This window comes from Lathamus discolor, chromosome 6 (assembly GCF_037157495.1).
Source record: "Lathamus discolor isolate bLatDis1 chromosome 6, bLatDis1.hap1, whole genome shotgun sequence".
In the NCBI taxonomy this organism is placed as follows: Eukaryota; Metazoa; Chordata; class Aves; order Psittaciformes; family Psittacidae; genus Lathamus; species Lathamus discolor.
The window spans coordinates 70,466,763-70,494,286 of NC_088889.1; the positions used below are offsets into that span (position 1 = coordinate 70,466,763).

A 27,524-nucleotide genomic window follows, 5' to 3' on the forward strand; every position below is an offset into this window, starting at 1 on the left:
TCCACTGGCTTGTTGGTGCCCTCTTGTGTTTAATAGAACATGATAAAGATTGATTGAGTCTGCAAGTCTCTTAAGACACAAGATTCAGGGAGAAAAATAACTAAGCCTGATAAAGGTGTGAAAATTAGAGCAGAAGGGGGAAAAATAAAGGATTGAAACCAGATTTTTAACTTGTAGATTTTCAGAATTGTTTTTACATACTTCCAGATGCTACCAAACCCACCGACAAATTAGACATGTATAGGTTTATGGCAAGTGTATTTTTCTAAAGTATTTAAACAAGCATTCAAAAAGAACATTGATATTTCTTACCTTTATTCAGTTCAGGTTTATTGTTCCCATCCATATAATCAATAATGAAATAGTACTCTTTATTATCTGATGGTGGAAGATATTTGAGGACTTCTTTTGGGGTACTATACATGTGGGGGTTGTTGGTTGTGCAAGTTGTGCCTGTGAAAAAGGAGCAGAATCAGCCACTGGAAGGTCTCTTACTCTGTCACTGGTACCCTTTCATACCTTGTGCCAAGTACATCACTTTATAGCAGGAATTCAACCTGTTAAGATAAAAGAACTGAGTATAAGCCTCCTTGGTTTAAATTATTGAAGCAACTGATAAAATAGGTGAAAGAAGACTCCAGAACCTGGTACCTCTTGGCTCACAGTGCGGACAAAAATGGGAGTGCAAACACCCTTTTTCCTTTTCTCGCAGATAGATGTCTGCTTGATAGTGTTAAGGGTGAGCTACAAAATGACAGATTAACTCCCATATGGTGCAATTAAAGAAGTTTAATAAAAGGTGGAGAGTGTGACATAAAAGGGGAAGAAACGGCCTCGACGGTGGTGCTTCGAAGAAAGCAGAGACCTGGGCTGTGGGAACACACTGGATCCAGCATCAGCCACTTTTTTTAAAAGCCACAGCTTTTAAAACATCCATATGTGCTATGTGTTGGTGCATTTATATCCAGTAACAACTGACATGGCTTTGTTACTAATAATTACTCAGCTGGATATAGACAAGTTAGTTATATTTACAGATACCTTGCTGGAAAGTACATGCTGTTCGATCTGACCAGGAAACAATCCCTGCTGCATTATTTGATTTCAATAGATTCAAAGCAGAACATCAAAATATCTATATTCTCCCTTGGATCGTTTTGATATTCAAAGACATGAAGATACAACCATACCTGACTACAAGGCCAGCACCCATCTATTGCAGGTGATGCTCTGGCTTGTCCCAGATGGAGATCATTGAATATTAATTCTTCTTCAAAAGGTTCTATACTTCTTTCTTTCCATACCTGTGCCACAGAAACACAGAGGTTTGAGGCTGGAAAAGTAAACACAACTGTTTCTTTAACCAGCTTCTCATGCAGGTCCTTGGATATTTATGTTTGGGAAAACACTGGGGAATCAGTCTGAACTTGCTATTGAGTCACAGCCCGAAGCTGGATTCTCAGGTCATTATTCTCCTGTTTTCAGGGAGTCCTCACGGAGATACTGATTGAGTTCATGATTCATGTGTTTAAACAACAAACACCTTGGTGATAAACTGTGGATATTAATATAGGTACTGTAGTAAGCTAAAAAATATCCCGAACACAACCAAACACACTGAAAAACTACCAGACACATTACCAGCAGTGATAATTGAATAGATGAAATAACACAATTTAAACCTACAATTCAATGACAGTCATATGTGTAATTTCCCTGCTGATGTCTCATGCCCATGAAAGACATTATAATATTTAGATGATACCTGGGAAATAATTACTGTATGGAGACCACTGAGACTTCCACTATATTAATGGTGCAAAAAAGCAGATCCATGTGTAATATTATCCAAATATTAGTGTAACAGCTTCTCTGCTGCTCTACTGCAATCTGGTGCTGCTCTAACTTCAAATATTCACACATTTACACAAGTCCTCAATCCATTTTGTGGATTGTAAAATAAAACTCTTAAATTCTCAGCTCCCGGTGCTTAAAAGGCACTTGTGAGAGGACCACACACACCAGAGATGCCTACAGCCTGCAGAGTTGATAGAGGCCTCAGCATCCTCCCAGCTTGGACCATGAAAGAAGGTGGCCCCTGTGGGAAGGGAGCAATCCCTCAGCACTCCCCAGGGAATAAAAAGACTTTGGACTTCATTTGGGGCTTCTTGGCTGGATGCAGGAAACGGAGGTCAGGCTGGGCTCCTGGCTGACCAGGAGTTGGGCTGGATAGGGAGCCCAGCATCGTGGTGTGATCTTTGATGGCAGGCAGGTGGTCATGCTGAGGGGCTAGAAGTACCAGTAGAACCTTCTGGAAGTGCTATCAAACCTCCAGGCTTTTCAGAGTCTAACCTGCAGTGGGTATCAAATCTTGAGCTGTTTTAGTCATATCTGCTGATAACTGGTAAGTCTGTGCAGGATGATATTTCTGCTGTCTCTCTGCCCTGTAGATGTCTTGTAGATGACTGTAGCACATAGGATATGGTCTTCCGGTGTTCAAGCTGCTGACAGCGTGTTAATTTGAGCCATTGTTAGTGCCCTAAATGTGTGCTGAGAAGGATGCTGGCTCCAAGGAATGCAGAGTGGCAAGAAAATACTTCACCCTTTCTTGCTCTCTGTGGAGCAAATTTGTATTTTTTCTATCCTAGTTACTTGAAGCTTCAGTTCAAAAAAGTAATCAGTAAGTTTAGCCATGCAGATCAAAGAGAAGGGAACATACATGTGTAACGGAAATGACCATGGACTAATAGACTTGCCATATAGCAAGAAGGGATTGAGATTAGGAAAAACTCTAAATCATAGAATGGTTTGGGTGGGAAGGGACCTTAAAGATCATCTGGTTCCAATCCCACTGCCACGGGCCTGTATCCTTGCATTCCAACACTCTAGTCAGCGTCCTACCACACCTCTGTAATGCCAATGAGGTTGTAGCCCTTCAGGCTTGTGCACACCTCTAATTCCTCCTGCTTGTTTTCCATGCAAGGATATTCTTGAGTATAGCACCAACTTCCTTCAGAAGCTTGAAGCTGATTATGGCCACCTCATAGAAATGAATCAGGAAAACTCAGATAAGCAGTAGCTTGGGTCCAGCTAATCTGCTTTGGGATAAGGAGGGAATGGATCCAAAAACAGAGGGCTAAAAGAAGCTGGAGTGGGCTTAGTTTTGCTTCCCACCTCTCCAGCCAGCTTGCCATGGCCGTAAGAGTTTCCTTGCAGCAGCAGCAAGGAGAGAATTGGAAACCAACCATGACTCACATGGTCTGAGTCAAATCTTCTCGCTTCCTGTCCTGGCTGGGCTCTCGGGCTGTGTCACTTCCAACAGTAAATTGCAGGGGGAAGAAGTGGGAGGTTCCTCTAACTTCTGTCAAATGACACTTGGAAACTTCAGCATCATTAATGGGAAAACCTTGCCTGCATCCATAATGGTAACTGGTGAAAGCATTTCATAAGGAAATAGTCTTCACATATGCAGAAGCAGAGAGAGCTCTGTCTTGTAAATTTTGTTATGCAGAACTTCATTTTTCACTCCTGTTACATTGGCTAAACTTGTGAAAATCAGTCATCCTGAATATTTACTCTGAATTTAGGGAATGTGTGGTGACCCGCAACCTGCTTTTGCCACTGGCGCAGGCAAAGACCTGTAAAGTAGCAGATGTCTTTTACTGTAGACATTGTTTGATTAAGTCCTTAAACTGCCTTCAGGTTAAGCATCTATTTGCTGTACTAGGCATTACTATTTACAAACAGTAATGGTTTTCTCACTCCACTTTGGCAAAATGTTAAATCACACTCAAGAAAGCCAAGACTGTTCACAGAAGTAATATTTCACATAAATATGCACAGTAGCACTTGCAAGATTGGGGCATTGATGAAATAATGTTTTTAGCAATATCTGCTTAATAATTCCCATACATCTACACTTGACCTAAATAAATTCAAAACAAACAAAATATTATGTGCTTTAAGTACATGAGCTCTGCATCAGTGCAGTGTTACAGAGCCCAAAGACTTGCCATCTAGCCCAGGACCCAGGGCCTGTCAGTGGTAAGCAGAAAGGAAGGAGATAAGAAACAGAACATCTTTCCCCGCAAATGCCTTTCCAACAATCAGAAGCTTAAGAGCTTACTGAGCTGAAAATTATAGCCAGGCTACTTTGTATGGTAGACACCATGGAGCTATTTTTCATAAATATTTCTCAGTACTCTTTAAGAAAAGCTGTGCTTCTGACTTGGCTTGTATCACATGAAAATGTAGCAACAGCCAGAGATTTTAGTGCTGTATTACAATTTACATCATAATCTTATGGTTTTGGTATATTACATGGCAAAAAAACTTTCTGTTCACCTTAATCTTGCCACTTGCTAATTTCTCTGAGTATGCTTCAGTTTTGATATTGTGACTTATTATTCCCTGTTAGTCTTTCCCTCATTGCCTGTGATTTTAGGGCTCTCTGGAACCTGATTCTCTACCTCATATACAACATATCCCTTGAATTTTTGTTTGTTGTGTGCATCAATGACAGTGCTGCATGCCATGCTGAAGGCTGTCCCAGCCACGGCCAGGGTTTGTTTCACCATCATGTGATTGTGTTCATGCTGTTTCGGGTGGCTGCCAGGGATATGGGCTCTTATCTCCGGATGCCCTAGCTGAAAAGAGAGCTGAAGTGTATTCCTGCCTTCACTGCCTGCCCCTCAAAAGGGGAAAAGACTTCATAAAAATAGTCCAGAGGCAAATGCAAGGCACAGAGGTGGCTGGTGGGCTTGTTCTGCCATTTGGGATGGTGGGCCTTAAGCCCTGGCATTTCCCCAGAGTACAAGTACTCAAAGACCCAGAGCCTTCCTTTTCTCAGCTCCAAATCTCAGGAGCCAAGAACTGCATCATTATTGCTGTTACAAAGGTACACAGTACATTGTGCAGGAGCAGACTGTAAATATTTCCAGTGAGTGTACTTATTATAGATGTGGATGCCAAGCAGCACTGTCTCCTTCCTCATTGTTAAGAAAGCAGTTTTATTATATAGACAGTAGCTCCTCCGTGCCTTTACCAGTCTTCTCCCAAGAAGGTGTTGAGATGGCACACAGGGTTTATCTCATGCTAAGGAAGAAAGCTGTAGCTGGAGGCTCTGCTTCCTATCAGACCAACAGCCTATTTTAGCTCATGGGGCTCTTGAAAAGACAAATGGTGTTTCCTCTGCTCTTCGAGTCAGAGTAATCCCACTGCTCAGTCCTGTCACTTCAGGTGCAAGAGTGGTCCAGCCTTTGTTACTCTAACTACAAAGCCCGTACACCTGCATGGGGAAGAGACCAGGAATATTGACAGGAAAATGAAGTAGTGTGGGAAGCAGCATGGAGTGATGGAGGCCAGGCAAACTCTCAAGATGCAGGATTTTCCCATGCTCATGACAGCAGTTTCCAACAAGGGGCTACTCCAAAGCAGCTAAGGGATCTACTAGAGCTCTTATAGGAGAATGGGAAGGAATCTTGTCCTGCCTCTTGATATTCCTGGGTGAAGCACAGGTACCACATCACACCAAGATTTTTTCCATTTCCATTCAAATCTGGGCCATGTCAGCTCCAGGCCTCCTAAAATAATACTAGAAAATTAATGTATTTCAATTTTCAGGACACTACAAATAAATCCTAGAATCACAGACTGGTTTGGGTTGGAAGGAACCTTGAAGCTCCCTCCAGATCAGGAACAGAGGTGCTCCAGCCCTTGCAGTATCTCTGTGGCCTGATTGCTCATTAACATGTAGACACCTGGAATGAGCCAGTAATGTTGGCTTTATTGCTCTATTACAAAATGATGTCCTTGGTTAGCTGGCCTTCCTCAAGCTGGTCAGCTTGTGGTCATGATGAGATAGGACACTGGAATCCAGTGTTATTTCCAGTCATAAAACAAATATCTATGTTGTTCTTGTGGTCACATTTGGTTCTGTTGTAAATCTCCATCCAAAATGTTAATTTTAAGAGAAAGAAAAAGAGCAGGCTCTTTCTGCAAGTGCCTTGCATCTCTGGTGAAGCAAGCTGGGAAGTGAGGCTTCAGTTCAACACAAGCTACTTGCCTGTTCTTCTGCAAAGAATACACTAACTATATTCAAGTTGAAATGCTGACTGTCTCAAAAAAACAACTAAAAAGATACAAAATGTAGCCTCAAAGCATCCTGACTCAGCTTCAAAACATCTAGGGATTATATTCCATGAAGGAAGAGTCCATATGCATAAATATATAGAACTATATCTTGACATGTTTTCTGTCCCTAGTGTCGAACCTCCAACCACTCAGCCAAAGATGCTTTTCTGATTTTAAAGTCCCACAGAGCTCTCTGAGCCATAACCTGCTCTATTTTTGGTGACAAAGGAGAGTTGAGAGGGGGATTAGACGCTACTCAGCAGTGTCCCTTCTATGGGTGCTGGGGACAGGAGTGCCAGGAGCTCACACCAATCAGGAGTGCCTGCCAGATGTTGGGAATACTGCTGAGCCTGTTTCTTTCTGGCAGGGCCCTTGTGCACTTCTGTTCTTGCAGTTTTGAGGGTTAAGTGCCTGTCCAAGATGAAAAAAAAATATTAAAAAAAATAAAATGAAAGCAATCAGAGAATGGTGCTGCTTTGGTTTTGCCTCAGTGGGCTTCTACAGCACGGCATGGGATCGAGCAGCAGGTTTGGAGAATACCAGAGAATCTGTGTGGGCACCTCTGTGTAGGTGGATAAGCCTGGAAACCTGTTCAAAATTCTTGGCAAATACAGTAGCCACTCAGCTGGAGGTGCAAAAAGTGAGTGGCAACTATTTCACACCTCACATTTGTCCAGAGGATGCCACAGATATGCTGCGAGGGCTGGAGCAGCTCTGCTCTGGAGACAGGCTGGCAGAGCTGGGCTTGTTCAGCCTGGAGAAGGCTCCAGGGAGACCTTAAGAGCAGCTGCCATTGCCTAAAGGGGGTACAAGAAAGCTGGAGAGGGGCTTTGGACAAGGACTGTAGGGACAGGACAAGGGGGAATGGCTTTAACCTGTCAGAGGGGAGACTGAAATGAGATCTTAGGCAGAAGTTCTTCCCTGTGAGGGTGGTGAAGCCCAGGTTGCCCAAAGAAGCTGCGGTTGGCCCATCCCTGGCAGTGTTCAAGGCCAGGTTGGACAGGGCTTGGAGCAAGCTGGTCTGGTGGAAGGTGTCCCTGCCCATGGCAGGGGGTTGGAACTGGATGAGCTTTAAGGTCCCTTCCAACCCAAACCAGTCTGTGGCTGTGCTTTCTAAAAACCCAGTGGTCACAAGGTAACCTGGTGTTATCCTGCGAGGACCCGAGTCTGCTGGCGATGCTCGGCGCATCCCTCTTGGGTCCGACAGCAGCAGGCACGGCAGAGCCTCCCTTCGCAATGGGGCCCTGCCTGCCCGGTCGGCGCGGCCGGAGAAGCGGGAAGCACAGGCAGCGGGGAGCCAGGAGCGGTCCAGCCGTACCCGGCTGGGAGGGGTGGGGGTGTGACCCCGGCAGTGGCTCCGCTCCGGAAGCGCATCGGCACGGGATGGTTCTTTTTGAACCCTTTTTGTTAAGCTGCGAGCCGCGGGAACTCTTAGAACAACCATCGCCGGTAGGAAACGCAGCGGGAAAGCGATTAAACCGCTGCCACGCCGGGGTCCCGGAGGGTTCTGCCCCGCCGGGCTGCCCCCGGTGTCTCCGCCGGCGCGCAGGGCGTGCTGACCTTTCGCGGGCGCGCTGTCCCCTCCCGGCAGCTGCCGCCGTCGCTCCGGCGCAGCCCCAAGGTCAGGGCAGCTAGCTGCCGCCGCAGGTAGGCGCGGAGCTGCGCGCAGGGTGCGCGGGGAGGGACCGGCGCGGTGTGTGTATGGGAGGCGACTCCCCGCGGAGGGACGCGCTCCCCGCGTATTTAAAGTGTGGCCGGGGCGCTGAGCGGTGCCGCTAGTTGGATGCGCGGGGCCCTCCCGGAAAACAAGGGGGGAGGAGGAAGGGGGAAGAGGAGGAGGGATCCTGGCAAGTTCAGTTTGATACCAAGTAGCGACTGGGCTGCGGGGATCTGCTCGGAGATGGATAAGGATGAGATCCACCTGCGCAGGCTGCCGGCACCGCGTAAGTCTGCCGGGAACGTGGGGTACGGGAATGGGGTGGCATGGGGTGAGCTTTTTCGCGGCTCTGCGGGCGGTCGCTCGCCTCGGGCCCCTGCTCCCAGTGCCCCGATAAGGGATTTATTATTAGCGTTTTATCGACTATATTTAAAAATCCAGGAATAATCTTTGCAAAGTAACAATGAAATAAAATAGTTGTGTCCCGTAACGCCTCCCCCCTGCCCCAAACCATGAACCAGTGTAAAGTCCCTTTTATCTCCATTAATACAATAATTAAAAGCCTGTCTAACCCCGGGAAGCCAATCTAATTATGAAAAACTGCTGGAGTACAAAGTAGATATGACAAATCCTCGAGCTGATGACTGCTGTGAATTTGCACTGGGCCACCAAAGAGCAGCAAAGAAAAAAAGGTCTTAGAAAATGCACTGGGTCTGTAAAATCATGTTGCTCTGTATCATTAACTAATGTGTGCAGCAAAATAAATTATATATATTGGAAGAGGAAAATACATTCCTTGGCTGGGAATTTAGAGAATGTTTAAGAGCCAAAGAGTGATCGTTTAAATGGTAGGGGGTGGGAATTTCATTGGCTTTCCTCTGGAAATAATTCACAGCTCAGTGTCTGTGTGTGTGCATGTGCACCCACAGTGGCATTTATATCAAATCTGCATCCTCATTGTGTATGTAAAACCTTTGTGCACACACTCACTAGAACACAAATTCTACAAAGCACTATTTACTGACTGCATTTTTCTACCAGTTTAAAGACAATAAAACTCAAACTGAGATGCTAACCAGGAACATACTGGAACACATTTGGTTATCCAGCTGAATTGTATACAAATGCAGTAAATTTAGAATGGCACCATTTCTAAATCCCATGCTTTCCAATCAAAATTCCAAATCTAACTGTTTGCAGCTAAGAATAGCACGGGGAGCCCTAGTCTTTACTCCCTCTTTTTGGATTCCCACGAAAACTGTTATCCTGGAGCCTACTCATTAAATGGCCAAATATTTCACTGGAGATCAGCCCATTTCTAAAGGAACTGCTGTATGCTCATCAAACTGTAGGCTAGCCCAAGTGCTCAGCTTGGAAAGAAAACTATTTCTTTAGTGTCTGACAAAAACCAGCTGGGCTTGATATCCAAATACTGGGGTATAGGGTTTCTGTGGGCCACTGGCTGTCCCCCATTAACTTCTTTATCAAAATAAAGGAGCTTGAAATTCTCAAAACTGTAATGGGAAGAAGAAAAGCATGGGAAGCTGAAGTGTTCTCAAAGCACGTTAACAAGGAATCTTGAGAGGGGGTTTTGACAAGGGCAGGTAGGCACAGGACGAGGGAAAATGGCTTTAACCTGACAGAGGGGAGATTGAGATGAGCTCTTAGGCAGAAGCTCTTCCCTGTGAGGGTGGTGAGGCACTGGCACAGGGTGCCCAGAGAAACTGTGGCTGCCCCATCCCTGGCAGTGTTCAAGGCCAGGTTGGACAGGGTTTGGAGCAACCTGGTCTAGTGGAAGGTGTCCCTGCCTGTGGCAGGGGTTTGGAACTGGACAAGCTTTAAGGTCTCTTCCAGTGCAAACCAGTCTGGGATTCTATGACTCTATAATAGAGCTGTTGGTAAGAGGACTAAATGATAAAATGGCACTAAGAAAGCTCTATCATTAGTCATGGAGCAGGTGGCAATTTATCATCACAGTGTGATGGAGAGAGCCCTGAGAAATTGTTTGAGTGGCTCTTCAGCTTTGAGAAACTTCACATAGTATTTTACAGTGTCATTTAATTTACCAGATCACCCATTAGCAGTGTGAACACTGCACACCAGCCTCGTCAGTGAGTTCAAGGAGCACTTTTCTTCTTGGAGTCGTGTGTTTGTATCTCTGTTGATCACCCACCCAAAAGAGCTTGCTTGTAAAAGCTGTTTGTCAGATGAAAGTCCTGCCTAATTCCATAGTGGATCCATGTATTTTGGTACAAATCTTACCAATTGTTTGGCAAATTTTTGCATCTATTGGAGAGACATGCGGAGACCTGTTCTTGAGGTTTTTACATGGTCTTTATACTCAATAACCCTCCTGCAGACAGTGACGGAAACTTGCTTGGTAAAAACAGTTAGGAAAAAGATGAGGTCAGTTAGAGGATAATAGGAGACAGGAAAACAAGTGGAGCCCAAACTCCACTTAGCTCTGGGTAAATCCTATCAGTTGCCTGCATCCAAAGTACTATTTTACTTTTTGTTAGCAACGAGAAAAGTGACCTCAGTACCTTATTTTTGGCCTTTGGTGGCATGAAATGATGCCACCAAAGGCCAAAAGGATGCCACTTGTCCTCAGCTACATCTGTGCCCTGAGGACCCAGACACCACAGCTAGCACCTAATGAAGGTCAATTGGGGTGGGCTCTGGGGAAAGGTACTGGCGTGTTGGCTTCTGACAGGACCATGGTGATACCCTATCACTTCAGAGGCACTGGGACAAGTGCTTAGGACTAAGCCCAGGATTAGCAGTCAAGTCTTTAACCACTGCATTTCAACAATCAAAAATTCCGTGAGGGAACATCTGACCCCTTTGAAAACCATGAGTTTTTGTCACTGACTTCAATGTTATCAGACTACCAGCCCAGAAAATGAAATGTTTTCTCTTTTTTCTCTGGAAGACATAGTTCTGTCTGGAGCTGAGGCTTCAGCACAGCCTCATAGGTTTTTCATATGTCTTACCCTGCTTCCCATGTTAGAACTGCAGCTATTTCCATTAGCAGTGAAAATGATGAAGCATATTAAGCTGATAATTAATCAGAGATGACAAGGGACTAATAACTGTATTGATTTATTTAGGACTCCTTTTCCAGCCCTGTAACTCACAGTCATGCACATCATTAACTTAGTATTTTAATTTGTAGCAATAACTTATTAATTTCTAGGGGATGAGCACATACACAGCTGAAGCAGCTGCTCTGGCTTGGTGCTGGACTGCAGGCATGTGCCTTGGGAATGCTGAATAGCTGTGTTGCCTTGTCCTGTGCAAGGCTGGCAGCAAGCAGGGCAGTGTGTCAGTCACTGGGAGCTCTTCTGGAGGCTGTAATATGTATGGAAACATAACCACAGGTCTCTTGCTGCAATTGGAGGTGAGGGACGTGAGGCACTGGCACAGGTTGCCCAGAGAAGCTGTGGCTGCCCCATCCCTGGCAGTGTTCAAGGCCAGGTTCAAGGTCTAGTGCAACCTGGTCTATCTAGTGGAAGGTGTCCCTGAATGTGGCAGGGGGTTGGAACTGGATGAGCTTTAAGGTCCCTTGCAACCCAAACCAGTCTGGGATTCTGTGATTGAGATGTTGGGAAGTGGGGCACTGGAGTGCCAGATTGGTGGGTGCACTAGTGATGCACATGTAGCCCCATGGCTACACGCTGCGGTTGGATGGGTGGGATGTGAAATCCAGGGTAAAAGTAGCTGGCCAAAGCAGCAGGCAGAAGAGTAACCCTGGGAAGCAGCATTTATTGGCATCATGAAGGGAAAAATGTCCCTTTTGACTTGAATTGCACCCTTTGGATTCTGGCAATTTTGAGGAAAGGAAATTCTTGGGGACGTGCTGTGGTTGGGAAAAAAAAAAAAAAGCGCCTTGCTTTAAATTAGACTCGCTTTGGGGAGAGGGAAGAAAGGAAGGGACTGCGAAACTTCCCGAGTTTACTCCCGAGTTTACTGTGTGAAAGGCTGGTGTATGCTAGGTTTGCTCATCTCCTCTCCTTTTTCAATGGGATACTTCACAGTCTTGTGCCACTGCCTCCACACAGACCTCTGTATCCTGCTGTGTGTTATCAAGGTACTCCCAAATCTTTGCACTGTAGCATTGAAAGGCTGAATCCTCTGTTATATCTTCATTTTCTGCAGTCTGCACAGGGACAAGACCTGTGTGATCCAAAGAGAAGGCTCCAGAGGATAGCCTGTCTGAAGTCCTTAGCATTTTCCTTCAGTAAGATGATGGGGAATTATTAAGTACCTGAGCTATCAAACACTCATTTCATATAAAGTTCATGTAGAGTTCTTGGGTCACTTGAAAGGTAAAGCATTAGACTGATCAGCTCCATGAACAAAAGTCACCACTTTCTTCCTTTCTTATTTCTTGTGAGTGTCTTCAGGGATTCTGAAGTACTTCGGTGACATCCTCATATTTCATTCTACAAGCCAAGACAACAATACTGGCATGAAATAGTTCTGCTTACTTTCAGACTACAAAAGGAGTTTAACTGTGGATGATCTGTGCTCTTGTGGGAATATTCACCTTCCCAACATCACCCAGTGTTCACTGCCAAACTTGAGATGATGGCAGGACTTGCAGTTTTGTTGTAGGTATAAACCCCATTGTAGGGTTTACAAATGCCAAGGTTTTCAGGTGTTGCAGCCTATGTGCCTTGCTGCAACCCCATCCCAGGGTTATTTTCAGTGGTGCTAAGTCATCTTATGCCAACTGTTAGATGTCATGGAGTAATGTGACTAAGAGGGCACAATTTCTTTCCGGTGCTCTGAAGAGCACAAAAGGATAGTGATGTCTCTGTTATCACTGTGAGGTAATTTATGGTAAATACAGGCCTTTTAGAAAAAACCACAGGGCTGCCTTGCTCGGAAGGCTTGGAATGCACAGGAAGCAAAGCTCCTAGTTCTGGACTACATTTGTCCCTACCGCCACTTTAGTGGCTGGCCCACAGGCCCTCAAGGGAAATGGAGTTTTATTTATTTGGTTTAGCCTTTGATTTGGATCCATCATCCCTTTATTTCTCAAAGTCATACTACCTCCTGGTGGGAGGGCTGTCCCTTCTCCCTGCCTCCTAACCTCCCTGTATCCTTTGACCTTTATCTGCAGGCAGCTGACCTGCGTTCCTGTGTCTGTCTTCACTCCTAGTTTGTTGTGTTTCTTTGTGCTGCACCCCATGTTGTGCTGCTACAGCTTCCTTTGCTGTCTCCAGTGTCTTGTCCCTGCCTCTCCTCTGTGGCTGGCCTACATGCCAGGGTTTTTTCTCTCCTTTTCTCTCCTTCAGACTTCCGCAGTTTATGTCTTTGAATCTTCTACTGGCAGTGTGTCCTTCCAGCCATTACGGGAACTATTTCCAGATTTGAACTGATAAAAATGCACTAGTAACGCTTGATCCAATGCCATTCCTCTTTAGTAGCTTTGCCTGCTTACCTTATCTGCATATCTGATTGACTCTTGGCAGCTCTGTATCTGTGCGAGGACCTGGATGTACATTCTTTTTCCTATGAGTGATACATTAATAATCTATAGAATTGTCAAAATGTCCTTTCAGGCTGCAGCTCTGAAAAATAGGACTTTTTTAGTTTTTTAAGCTGACACAAACACCTATGGCTCTTTGCACATGATTGGAAGTGGTCTGAGGAAGATTTAAAATCTGAAATCTGTTATGAAAAGGCTAAGTGGTTTGCAGGCATTAACTGCTTTTTTTCTATCTTATAAATTATTTAACTTGCATCACGACATCAGTAATTACAAGTTATGTATTCCTGGCTCCCAGTCCTGCTGGCTTACCTCTCCCACTATTTGCATCTTGTGTAGAGAGAAACTTGCTGACTATGTACTAAAATGAGAAAAAAAACCCTCTGCTTTCTAAACAGATTGCAAATATTTGTTGCCTCTTGTACATCTTCATTGATGTCAGCTGGAGTCCTGCTTGCAGAACAAACTTGGGATATGCAATAGGGATTGGTGCGTTTAGAAGTAAGGTTCACTAGGAAAAAAATTGTCCAGAGAGAGAGAGAAACACATTTCACACCACTCAATTAGTGAGAAAGGGAAAAGGTTGGCAACCAAATGACATTTCCAGTGCAGGTTCAGAACACATTTTAAAAAGAAAATAGGAAAAGTGAGCAGATACTGACTTCAGCAACATCACAGCGATAATGGTAATGAGTGCAGAGTCCTCCAAATGCATTTTAAACTTCTTTTTAACATGATATTGTGGGAGTTTTGTAATGGTTCTTAAGAAGAGGACCAAGAGCCAAGGTGGGAGTTTCAGGGCTACGTGTCACTCAAAGTTTTAGTTTTTTAACTGCTTTGAAGTAAGAAAAGTGGCAGAAGTGTGTCTAGTGCTGTGTTAACAATCAAAGCAAAATCTATTCTGTATTTATGTCACATCGTTCGTGCTATAGCATCTTGGCTGACGATGTACCGCAAGACATGTCAGTGAATGTGCTTTGCGATTCTTCCTGGATTTTGGCAGGCAGGGATTCAAAATACGGTATGACTTTACGCTTGTGCTGTGATTGCTCAGAAGAAATCTACGCAGACTGCAAAAGATGACAGCTTTTATGCAAATACCATTAAATTCATCACAGTGAGTTGCAGCACTATTGTCCTTTAAAGGTTTTCTGCTGATGGATGCAGGCAATTTTGGCAACCCAGCAAGAGGAGGAAAAAGAAGGATTGTGTGAGCATGCTGCATTTGCTGCTGTGTTTCTTCGAGTAGAGCATTCGGCTTCATATTAAATCACCTCTTTAGTTTGGGTTAGCATTGCTATGGTGTATTTTTATAGAGAAGTCAATCTTTTGTGTTTAATCAGGTATAGATACTGCTGATAGAAGGGATGCATGTAACAGCTTGGGATGTACTGTTTGGTGCCACAGTGTATCTGAAGGGAGGTATCAGAGGCAGAACCACCGCAAGGCTAAGACTAAGCAGACCATGTCAAAGCAGCTGGACCTGGTACTGCATTCAGCTTTGGGGCCCCCAACTCTGTGTTGGACCTGCTTGAGTGAGTCCCGAGGAGGCCAGAGAGATGCTGCGAGGGCTGGAGCAGCTCTGCTCTGGAGACAGGCTGGCAGAGTTGGGCTTGCTCAGCCTGAAAAGGAGGCAGCTCCGGGGAGACCGTAGAGAAGCTCCTAGTGCCTAAAGAGGCTACATGAAACCTGGAGAGGGGCTTTGGGCAAGGGCCTGTAGGGACAGGACAAGGGGGAATGGCTTTAACCTGACAGAGGGGAGACTGAGATGAGCTCTTAGGCAGAAGTTCTTCCCTATAAGGGTGGTGAGGTCCTGGCACAGGTTGCCCAGAGAAGCTGTGGCTGCCCCATCCCTGGCAGTGTTCAAGGCCAGGTTGGACGGGGCTTGGAGCAACCTGGTCTAGTGGAAGGTGTCCCTGCCCATGGCAGGGATTGAAACTGGGCGAGCTTTAAGGTTCCTTCCAATACAAACCACTCTGTAATTCTATATGCAGTGAGAGCGGCCTTTCCCAAGGCTCACTAGTGAAAGCTACTACTTTATTGTCTGTGTCCTGTATTCCTGGCACAGAGTCTGAGAGTGGTCTAAAGAAGGAAAATGGTTCTCTGCATGTAATATGAATGTTGATATGTGGTCAGCAAACCTCATCCAGATGCTTGTAGCTTGCTGCATACTTTTGAATGTTCTTTTTCTGATGAATGGCAAGAACAGGTTTCTAAAAATAAATTAATGGTTTTCCCTTTTTACTTTCTGTGACTTAATATACTTTATTTATCTATATGGCTACTAGTCATAGTCATTCTTCAGCTCACAAGAGTATAAACAAAAATGAGCCTGAGTCACAAAGGATGTGGAGCCAGGCTTTTTCCAGGATTTTAGCCAGGTGTAGGAGTATAGGACTTGGAGCCCGGGGCTCGCGAAGGGAAAGGGCTGGCTCTGGGGTCGTGCTTCAGGAATCTTGCGTATGAAATAGGTCAGCACAGAGGTGCTTTCTGCATCTTATTCCAAGTTGGTAAGACCTTGCAGCTCTGTGCAAAGAGCTGAAAATAAACAGAGTGGATTTTTAAGGTTAGTTTATCACTCAAATAATGTAACCCAAATGAGAGTCCCTTTAATTATTCCTCTCGCATACCCGAGGGTTGATCAGACCAACATCTAAGGCAACAGTTACTTTCATCTAATCAGCTCTAGAAACAAACATTAACAAATTTAGCCTCCTAGGGCAAATAGTCAATTCATCATGCAGCTAACAGTGTGACCCAAAACCAGTCATAAACTTGAATCAAACACATTTTAGAAATCATGTTGCTGGGATCCTTAGGAAGTGGGTCTCTTTTCTCTGGTGATTGCCTACTAAAATCTAAAGCTGATCTGTACAACAGTAGCAGAACATGATAGAATTTTGTTTACTTACTAGAAATGTGAAGTAATCTGACCTAAAATATGCTAAGCATCATTTTCATTCCCAGAACATATTTTGGGAAGTCCTCTCTTTGTTGCGAAGGAGCACATCTGTCTGTTACAATGTACGTTAAATAGGAAAGACCCATTATAAGGTGGACTGGACAATACGAATGCTGTCAGGACCTCTGTGTATACACATAGCTGTGTGTTGGGAGATAATAGGACTCATTCTTTGTCACATGGGAGAAGCAGACTTCCTAACAAGCAGAGCAATGAAGAGTGAGTGTCAACATATTCCAATTATTTATCATCATGACCAAAACTTTCATTTTAAGGGATTATTCTGGGGCCATCAGTAGCAGCAGTGTACTGGTAGGCTTGTGTCTGCAGGCTCCATCAGTTTGTCTATAGGGTTTAGTGTTGATATCTACAGGGGCATAGATTTGAAATGCTATTTCATCTTTACAATCTCTGTCAATAATCCGTTTGACAGATAGCTGAGACTGGCTAAAAAGCACAAGAGAACAGCCTATGGTACATTGAGAGGATATACTCCAGCTAAGAGAAACAACTATTTCTATGCTACAGGTCTGTATTTCAAATTCAGTCATCTTGTAGAAATATTATACTCCATGTGCCTTGAGATTTAAGACGATGTCTGGGTTCTCCGAATAGAACAGATCCTGTTTCTGAACAGTTGCACTTGAGGGTGTACAGAAGATCCTCCTTTAACTCCCATGGTAGGGAGCCAGGTTAGAGGCAAAGGCTGAACACAGAAATCATGTCTTAGCCCTTTTGGACATGCTTTAGAAGTGCACTGTATTTCTTTACCCACAGATCTTAGAGGATTCATAAACTTTAGTGAGCTGCCAGAAGAGCCCATCATCTCCTTTTGCATTGCATTCCTTGTTGTTGCACAATTTCTGTTATATGGCAGGAATGAATATGTTGAATTTATGGGTTTGACAAGTAACAGAAAATGAGAATTGTCACTTCAGTTCACTTTTCATTTCAGATTCAGCTGAGAGACGATTCAGAAAACTACCATGGGCACTGTGTAGGTGAGAATGGAAAAAGCAAAGCAGCATGTGTCTGCCCCAAATTCAATAGAGTCAAGTTGTTCTGGGTGCTCCTTGGTTCAGAAGTGGAGATTAGACTGTCAGGCTATGTTGATTCACTCTGCTGTTTACTTTGCAGGGGACTGCTGTTGAGTGTCATCCTACAGGAAAATCTGACTGAATGAAATAGATCTTTTTTAAAATCACAGCTAATCATTTTCATTTGAGAATAAATTTGGTCTCCGCAACACACTAAGAATAATGACAAGTCATCGACCCAAGAGAAACTGTGCTTGCCTGCAATGTTCTTACCCTGCCCTCGTGACTTTTATGTGCTGCCATACATTATTGTTAATTAATCTTAACCATTTAAGTCCATCTGGCAATACAACTGGGTCTTTGGATAATAAAAAACAAAAACCACATACTGATTGCCAATGGAAGAGCAAAACCAGGTTTTGGATTAGGTTTTAAGTATTATTACATACCAAAGGCATAAAAATCAAGTCTGAGGATTTTAAAGCAAGTTATTTCTAAATGGCAGATGAATTATTTTAAGTTTTATTAAACTTTTTCATTGTAGCATCTTGCTGACAAGCCTTCAGTTAAAAGAGCCAGTTTCCAAAGCAAGGTATTTGTTGTCTTCATAACATAAATTAATGAAAGATTTCCCTTTTTCTTTTAAGTATATTTTCCCAAAATAGCTCGTTGGGGTTGTATCCCAACATCTTCCATGCCTGTGTTTCCAAGGGAAGCCTGCAGCATGCTTCTGCGTAGCGTTTTCTCTGCCAAACACAAATGGTACTTCACAATACAGCCCTGATAGTTTGTTAATGCATCTGTTGAAGCAGTTTTCAGAACTGTTCAGTTGAAGTGGAGGATCTTTGTGTTTCAGGTAGCTTCTCCTGAACTCTGCTCTGGAATCCATCGAAGATTGCACTGTTCATTTTAATTTGTGCAGCCAAGCACATGTCTAATGGTAGCAGAGTTCAGCATCTCATTGCTCATGGCACTAGATCTTTAAAGTAAAACCCAGTCAAAGCAGTTCCTGGGAGCCTGCAATTGATTTCAGTCCAGCAATTACTCTGTATTGACTGACATGAACACATTCTCCATCAGGAGTAGGAGTTGCCGACACAGACTCAGTTGCGGGAAATTTTCCTGTTTCGCAGGTGGCCAATAAAACCAGGGACCTTTGCAAACATATTTCAACCTCAGCATGAGCAACCTGATGCTGAAAACTCCCCAAAAGGCATTTAATCTCATTCACTGAGTAAAGGGTGTATATGTGTTGTCATTTAATACCATAAGTAGGAAAAGAGAGTTCTCATAACCAGAGGAGGCACATTCCCCTGGAATCACCTGAAGTCTGGTACTGCTACCAGACCAAACCAGGGAGCTAATTCAGCTTTTACCAGGTTTGATACCTCTTTCTGCAGCTGCTTTCTTGTTTTACTCTCTTTCAGACTATATTTTTAAGTTTTAAAAGGAGAAAAGAGGCTATTACAGACACAAAGACCCAACAGGCAAAGTGTTTCAGCTATCCGCAGGCACGAAATCTGAGCTGTTTTGGAGCCTGAATGAGTCCTGGCACATCCTTGTTCTTTCTTTATATATTTATTTCCCAGTTTGGCTATTCTACTTACTTTTCCCACGTTATCATCAAAGTGGCCCCAGAAGGGACAGTTGTGAAACAGAAACTATCTGTGAGTAGGAGAAAAAAACCAGAGCTTTTTGTTAAGCTAAAGATGCCTCGGGTTTAGCAAAACCGGACAACTCTAATTGTCCTAAGTATCTGCAAATGTTGCTGTTATTTTCTAAAAGTGTTTTAATGTTGGGGCGTGGGGGGAATGAAGAAAGGCAAAAAGAGATGTCAGTGGCAGACCTGTCTCATTGAAATTTGGGTTGAGGCAGTCCAGGAATGGTGGTTTATCCCTCTTCCTCCTCTCTGCCCTGGCCTGGGTGCAGATAGATTTGCAGCAGTGAAGCGAAAGGAAAAAATAGTTCCTTTCCTTGGTTCACATGAACTGCTTTGAACTGGAACAGATGTAGATGTACAGAACTGTCTGCTTACAGCAACTGTGCCATTTATAACCACGGGTTTTCTATTCAGGTCTCTTTATCATTTTAACTTGTTTTCTGTTTCCACATTCTTTTCCACAATAAAATAGTCTTAACTAAATGGGTTTTCAGCTTGCATCTGAAAAGTGCTGTTCCTTGCATGAGCTTACAATGCCAGCTTTATTGTTCAGTGACTTTTTGCTAATAGTGATGGCCAGTGGAAGAGAGGTTGAGTTTGGGTTCGTGGTATTTGGAAAATAGGGTTCAGAATATTGGTTTATTATCAAATTAGGGCAGAATCTGGAGTCTGATGTGATAAAATCTTGCAAAAGGTGTTTGTAATATTTAACCTCCAAATAGCATTTCCATTAGTTTTCTGCTGCTTTGAACTCTGTTTAACTTTGGTGTACAAAATAAGTTTGTGTGCAACCCAGACCAAAATTTTTCCAGTGAGATAAGAGATTCAAACTTAACCACAAAAATGAGGATGATGGTGTTGTTTGTGCTTTGTGTTTCTCATGAACTCCCACTTTGGAGTAAGTTCATTCCCTGTTTGATTTGATTATGTGCTCAATAATTAATTCTGCCAATGCTCTGCTAAGGAGGAAGGTGAGTCCTGTAGGTCCTAGTGACTGAGGCATGGGGATGTGTCCTGAGATGGTGAAAACCCATGGAAGTCATAAATGCAATCAGTGGTGGTTGGTTAAAACTCATCAGTTAGGCCTCTCCAGTGCTGCACTTGCTTGGGTGGACCATGTGGCCTTTATTGCAAAATTGGAAATTCAGTTTTGTAGAGTTACTTCAGTTTCTTGGTTCTCTAGTTTTTCATGGAGACAGGCAGTTGTTTGTATATTGGAGACCGTCCATGTTATGTTCTTTGGTTTTAGTTCATTGCTCTGGGCCTTGACACAGAAAACTAACTTCATTGAAGCTGTGCAGACAGATAGGATTTTAATCTAAACCATATTAAAAGTTGGAACTTTCTGTGACCATGGGGTTTCTCAGGGTTCAGCCATGAGCCTGCACTAACTTTGGGGTGGCCAAAGATTATTTTTTGTGATCGCAAGGCACTTTTCTCTCTTCTGGTTGACTTGGTACCAACTCTAAAACTGGATGATGTGATCCTGTGAACCAGTGTTGTGTCAGTGTTGGGATACCCTGAGGAGCAGTCTAGGAAGGCACCAGGGTGTTGCAGCCCCTCAGGCTATGGATTCCTCACAGCTTTGGGCAAGAAATGCTTTGCTGTTGTTCAGATTAGATATAAGGAAGAAGCTCTTCCCTGTGAGGGTGGTGAGGTGCTGCATAGGTTGCCCAGAGAAGCTGCGGCTGCCTCATCCCTTGCAGTGTTCAAGGCCAGGTTGGTTGGAGGCTTGGACAGCATGATCTAGTATGAATGAGGTCCCTGGCCATTGCAGGGGGGTTGGAACTGGATGAGCTTTAAGGTCCCTTCCAACCCAAACCATTCTGTGATGCTCAAGTTGAAAATAAAAGTAGATACTTGCATTATGGAGAAAAGAGTTTCAAAAGGTTCCCCAACAACAAATGGATGAAGAAATGAAATGTTACATTTAATCTGCTCTCACCGAGGTTAAACAGGTAAGATCTCTTTCTCCATCTGTCAAGCTGATGTGTAGACAGGTTTCTGACACACAGCTTAAACCCTGACTCACTTAAGCTCTGGTGTAATTGCACCCCCGGGGTTCACCTTTCAGAGTGAAGTGTTTCTCTTGCTCTTTTCTCCTTCCCATTATCCATATGCTTTCTATCTCAATTTCTCTATTTGAATGCCAATGCTTTTGGAATTACCTTTTCAGCTTGGTCCTAGAGGTTAGTAATGAAACAGACCTATGTACCCTGAGAAATCTTTGCTTAGCATCAGCAAGACAAGTAGCCTGCTTAAATATACACAGGTTCCCTCCATCAGGATTGATGTGCTTTGCCCTTGGTGGTGTCTGTTCTTGTGTTTTTAAACCCATGTTTGTGTTCTGCTCCATGTATTTATTTTAAAATCTAGTTGTGCATCAACACATTCTCAATCTGAAATGTAGATCTCAGACTGAAATATTTCAGATGTTTGAACTGAATCCAGTTTTCAAGTACCATAGTTATCTAAGAAGTACATAAAAGTTTCCTTCAGTGTTCATTTCTCATTATTATCTGTTCTGGAGCTCTGATTGTTTCTTAGTGTAATTAGTGTATGTGTTACCATAAGTTCTCTTTGTGATCTTGCATCAGATGCGTTTACAGAGAAGAATCTCCTCCAGTATCTATGAACTGAAGTTTTACTATATCAAAACAAAACTTTTCCCCTGATTCCCCAATTTTATACACTGCATCTGTGTACTACTGGGTTACTCCAAAGTGCTGGTTTTATTTCACTATGGTCACTATGGTTTGCATTTATATCAAATTCCTCAAGAAAGTCACCCAAATGAGTTAATGGTAGCTCTCTACTATGCCAGTTTTATGCTGGCTGTGGCAAGGCAGGATCTAAAATTAAGTGTGCTGATGACAAATTGCCCCACCACAAATTTCTTGGAACTTGAAGCAGTAAAGTGAGTGTATTTACCCTTTAGCATGTTGTGTTATGGGACTGTGAACTATTGGATGTGGTACCAGCAGCCTTACATCTTACATTGTTAAACCAGACTTGGTCGTGCACACCTTCCTGGAAAAGGATGTGCTCTCATGACTTGGGATGAGAACCAGACAAGTGCAAATCCACAATATCTTACGTTGTAGGTAACGTGTAGTAATTCTGCTTAGGGCTGGAAAAGCCTGACCTGGAGTATCTTACCCAGTTTCAAGCAGGTTGTTGCAAGAAAAGTGTGTATCATACAGCCCAAAGCTGAGAGGAGAGCAACAAAAATGAAGAAAAATCCAAGAATATATATCTTAGAAGAAAGCAATGGGAGAGAGGCATTTGGCCAATGGGGTTTGCAAACTTCCCTTTGGGTTTCTAGGTAGAATTGTTATTTGTGGGGGAACATTCATTATCCTTGTCCTGTTCTGAGGTGGCCTATGTTAATGTTGGAATTTATTTGTAACCTGGAGGGAAAAATCCATTTTACATGACAGGAAAGGAACTAGTGGGAAACCCTCTGTTCATGCATGGCCTCTGTGCCAGCTGCTTTCAGGAACTCCTGGGTCATCATGTCTAAATCTTTGCTATTTCAGGCAACCACATCACAGAATCCCATTCATGAATTTCTCAAGTACCATTATAAAAATAGTTTGATTTAATGTATTTATTTATTTTTTTATTTTCTATTTTCTTTGCTTCCATTCCTCTGATAGAAACCTCATGTCTTTGATTTGGAGGCTCATCTCTAATGATCTGAATGTTAATGTAGTCACACATGTGCTTTATTTGTTCTTCATTGCCCTTTGGCTTCTTGACTCGGGGGGAACAAGAGTAATGAAGGGGTAGTTCTTTTATTGTCTTCTGGAAAGATAAGCTTCTCCTTCCATCACCACCACCACCACCCCCTGAGTCATTCTGCATCTGTTTAAGTTTGAGTTCATGTTGCTGAAATAGGGGGTGATGAATACTGCAGGGAATATCCTAGAGAAATTATGCTTTTTTGTCTTTACTGGAAGTCTCTTGCTTGATATACCCTAAATTGTCCTTTGCCTTTTCTTGAACTTGATGGATAGTTCTACTGTGATCAACTGATACATAAAGGAGTCCTGAAGTATCCTGCAATGCTAGGCAGAGCCACCATGTGTTACCTCTGGAGACAGTTAAGAACAGCCTGTGTTTAATCAGAAATCACATTCCACCGTACTGAGAGCCCTGATGGGCTTGTAAAGGAATTGCAGTCACAGATAAGGTATTTTTGTGGGTGTTCCTTGAAATCAAGAAGTCCTGTTGCTTTTGGGCACAGGGTTGACAGGCAGTAGGTGTGCAGTTCAGTCATAAGGTGTTAACTGCAGTTTGATCGTAAGGCATAAGTCAAAAGGTTGGTTTGACACTGTTTTCTGCTGTTCTGCTCTGAGGGCACCTCTGCTACCTGTGGTGACTAGACATTCTCAACAGAACATGTCTCCCATGAGGAAGACCTCGGTGGCTGTTGGAGCAGAGGAGTATTATATCAGCCATTTCTTAACACCATCGTAAGGGAACTCGAGCAACACAGCATCTTGAAATTGTTACTGATAGCAAAAAGAGGTTTGGTTAGGGTTGAAAGGGCCCTTACAAAGATACCCCTTAAGTCATATGTTTGAGAGGAACTGATGTACCAGGTGAAGTTTTCTAGAGACTGAGCAGCAACCTCAGCTGATTTTTGGAAGTGAAGGTTTTTAGGCAGTGTATAAAGACTCAGAAGGTTAATCACCCTCACCTCTTTCAGTAGAGGGAATCACACACTCTCATTGTGGACAGCAAGTGTAGTTTCTGAGAGGAGCTATTTCTTACAGCAGCTGAGGCAAGAGATCAGAAAGATAACCACATCATATTGTATGTGGCTATATTTTACATACTCTGAAAAGTTCAAGGTATTCATTATTGTGCTATAAGGATGCTGGGGAGGGACTCTTCTTTAGAGACAGTAGTGGTAGGACAAGGGGTAATGGGTTAAAACTTAAACAGGGGAAGTTTATATTAGGTATAAGGAAGAAGTTTTTTACTGTGAGGGTGGTGAGGCACTGGAATGGGTTGCCCAAGGAAGCTGTGAATGCTCCATCCCTCGCGGTGTTCAAGGCCGGGTTGGACAGAGCCTTGGGTGAGATGGTTTAGTGTGAGGTGTCCCTGCCCATGGCAGGGGGGTTGGAACTAGGTGATCTTAAAGTCCTTTCCAGCCCTAACTACTCTATGATTCTATGATTGACACCAGGACTTGAGCAGAAGCCACCTTGTCTTTCATAGAGGTTGGAAAAGTCCTAGAAGATCGTCAAGTCCAACTGTTTTGCCAAGACTGCCAAGTCCACCACTCACCCATGTCACTAAGGGCCTCATTATGATAGATACAAAGTAAGGAGAAAGCAGAACTGTCAGTAAATAATAAAACCAATAAGCATCCACCCCTAAACCACCAGAAAGAGTCTAGCTCAAGGGCAGAATGGCCATCATGCTGGTGGTGGGGATATTGATGGATTCGAGGATTGCAGAAGCTTGGTGTCCCACCTTGAACTGCCAGCCATTGCACCCATGAGGACTGTAACCCATGAAGATACAACCTCATGTGGCTCCTGATGATGAAGCAACAAGGCTCTGTTCAGAAGGGCACAGTTTCAAAAGGTCATTGCTGAGTGGAAAGTTTTTATCTGCTGAACTGAATCAATATTTTGCAGTTTGTAAATCTTAGAGCCCTGGTGATGCTGGTGAATTAATGAAAGCTAAACGTCTTTCTGTACAAGATGATCCCTTTCCTCCTTCCCTCTTTTTACCTAAGGCATCATTTTCCTAGGGCACAGTAGCAGCACCACCAGTCACTTTGTGCTGCTACTTAGCATTTCCATATTTAAACAGTACTCCACATTGTTTATTGAAGTGGCTTATATGAAGTCATCCAAACCTCTGGGAATTGTACCATTAATTTCCCCAATAAATAGGCAGAAGGACAGAAGCCAAACAGGATACAAGTGCTAAAAAAGCCTCAAGATCAGCAAAATGTGCCCCTTTCTGTCAAACCAGCAAGTCATTGTTTTGCTATGAAAAATAGCATTTCAGAGTTTTCTACAATTGGCTGGGTTTGGTGCTTGGCTTCTTAAATCTTGTTTGAAAGGTGGCAGGCTGAGTCCTTTCTAAGAGCCAGAGGGCTAATTAGTAAGATAAAAGATTAGCAGAGAAAGCACTTGATATGTTCTTGTTTCAAGTCACAAGTGACTGGAGAAGAGGAAAAGGCCTCAAGCTGTGCCAGGGGAGGTTTAGACTGGAGGTTAGGAATAGTTTCTTCCCCAGAGGGTGTTCAGGCATTGGAACAGGCTGCCCAGGGCAGTGGTGGAGTCCTTGTCCCTGGAAGTGTTCACAAAACCTGTAGACAAGGCCCTCAGTGCCATGGTTTAGTGGTGTCCGCGACAGTGCTGGGGAGCACACAGAATCACAGAATCCCAAGGGTTGGAAGGGACCTCAAAAGATCATCTAGTCCAACCCCCCTGCAAGAGCAGTTGGACTTGGTGATCTTAAAGGTCTTCTCCAACCTGTTTGATTCTATAATTCTATGTTCTTGTACAGGGAGACCCCAGTAGGACAATGTGGGAATTGTGACCCAGGCTGGAGTAGGTGCCATGAGGCATTTTTTTTTTTCTGCTAGAACATCACTTTCAGGGATGACATTGCTGGTTTGTAGGTATTTTCTCCCATGAGAACTGACACTTCAAAAGCTTTGAGTTGGGTCAAGCCGTAGCTACGTGTATACTTTTTCAGTACTGTTAAAACATCTAGCCTTCCACAAAATACAATTTAAATTCCATTTTTGTGATGTATTATTGTGGGACATTAATCACAAAATCACAGAAGAGCAGACTGGCTTGGGTTGCCAGGGATGGGGCAACCACAGTTTCTCTGGGCAACCTGTGTCAGCCCCTCAGCACCCTCACAGGGAAAAACTTCTGCCTAAAATCTAATCTCAATCATTCTCCCTTGTCCTGGCCCTACAGGTCGTTGTCCAAAGCCCCTCTCCAGCTTTCTTGCAGCCCCTTTAGGCACTGGGAGCTGCTCTAAGGTTTTAGTATTGACATAATTACTGTGGTCAGGGAAAAAAAAAATCCTTTCTCTTAATCAGAAAGAAATGTATTGCAGGTTTAAAAGTAATCACTTCAAGGTAATTTCTGAAGAGTTTAAATGTATTAAAATCAAATAAAAAAGAGACTATTTGTGGGACTTTACACCTTTCTGGCAAAAAACCATCATATGTTTTGTAAACTGATTGAATCAACCAATAGAGTATCTGTTACTAACAAACCTTAAAGTTTGCAAATAGCACTTTACAACCTATATAGAAAAAGTTTATGCAATAATAGATACACTAAAGGACAGTATTCAAAGAAGTTACTTTTCTAAATATTTTGGCAAAACAATTTTTTTTTTCATGCAGAGTATTGTTTTTCTAAATGCTTCAATGCTTGAAGATAAGCAATATATTAAAGCTTAATACCCTTTTATTCCATTGTTGACGTTTTTTTTCACCATACTGATAAACATTTGCTAAATAAGTGAACAGAACATTTTCCTTTTTTTTAAAGAAAGACAGCAAATGAAACATTATCCTGCTAACCAAACCAGAAAAATACAGTAAACCCTTGTCTTAAGGTTATAAACTCAATCACACTTTAGAGGAGAATAAATCCCTCTCCTAAATTCTAGGATGAAACTTTGGCCCTGTATAAATAACAAGGTTACAACATCTTCCATGTCTTTCTCAGAAAGTATGAAAACAAATCATGTTTTCTGTCTCCGTGCACTGATGTCAAATGGTTGCTCTTGGCAGGAGTTGCTGTTTCCTTTCTTATGCAGAGTATCTTCATAGAATCACAGAATCCCAGACTGGTTTGGATTAGGAGGGACCTTAAAGCTCATCCAGTTCCAACCCCCTGCCACGGGCAAGGACACCTCCCACTAGACCAGGTTGCTCCAAGCCCCATCCAACCTGGCCTTGAACACTGCCAGGGATGGGGCAGCCACAGCTTCTCTGGGCAACCTGTGCCAGTGCCTCAGCACCCTCACAGGTAAGAACTTCTGCCTAAGAGCTCACCTCAATCTCCCTTCTTAGTTTAATGCCATTCCCCTTGTCCTGTCACTACAGTCCTTGATGAAGAGCAGACCATCTTCTGCAGACCAACGGTCTTAAGGCAGACCATCGCCAGACACATTGTGTGATGCATTTTGGCCTGCTTCATGGTTGTATTTTGCTTAAGTCTCAGAGCTGTAGAAATAATTAAACCCCCAAACAATCCTAAGATGCAGTGGGATGAAGAAAACTTGCTAGAACCAAACATTAGCTTGAGGTAGGATTTTGGTTTTATTTCCTCACTACAGGCAAGGTCAGCAGAGGGACTGGCTCTTTCAAAGCAACTATAGAATAGTTGCCTGTAGTCATACACATCTTTATCAGGTTAGCAAAACCTTCTAGGACATCTATGCCTTCATCTACACGGCCTGAATGCCCCTTTGACTTTGATGCATAGAAATTTAGGACTTCAAATGGGAAAGCTCTTGGATCAAGAACAGTTTTACCAGTTAGTTAGTATATCTTATGGTCTCAGCCCCAGGTTGAA

General features: G+C 43.4%; 1 protein-coding gene across 7 annotated transcripts in view; it reads left to right on the plus strand.

Moving 5' to 3' along the window:
* Positions 1 to 7,560: 7,560 nt before the first annotated feature.
* Positions 7,561 to 27,524, plus strand: part of ANO1 (anoctamin 1) — an 82,140-nt gene continuing 62,176 nt past the window's right edge. For 2 of the 7 annotated variants that reach the window (XM_065683457.1, XM_065683459.1), the window contains exon 1: positions 7,929 to 8,075. In XM_065683457.1, the coding sequence (XP_065539529.1) occupies positions 8,033 to 8,075 (43 nt within the window). In that variant the 5' untranslated portion in view covers positions 7,929 to 8,032. Of the gene's footprint in view, positions 7,780 to 7,928; positions 8,076 to 26,907; positions 26,976 to 27,524 lie in introns of those variants that run through there. The other 5 variants (XM_065683458.1, XM_065683462.1, XM_065683463.1 and 2 more) reach the window with 4 other exon arrangements.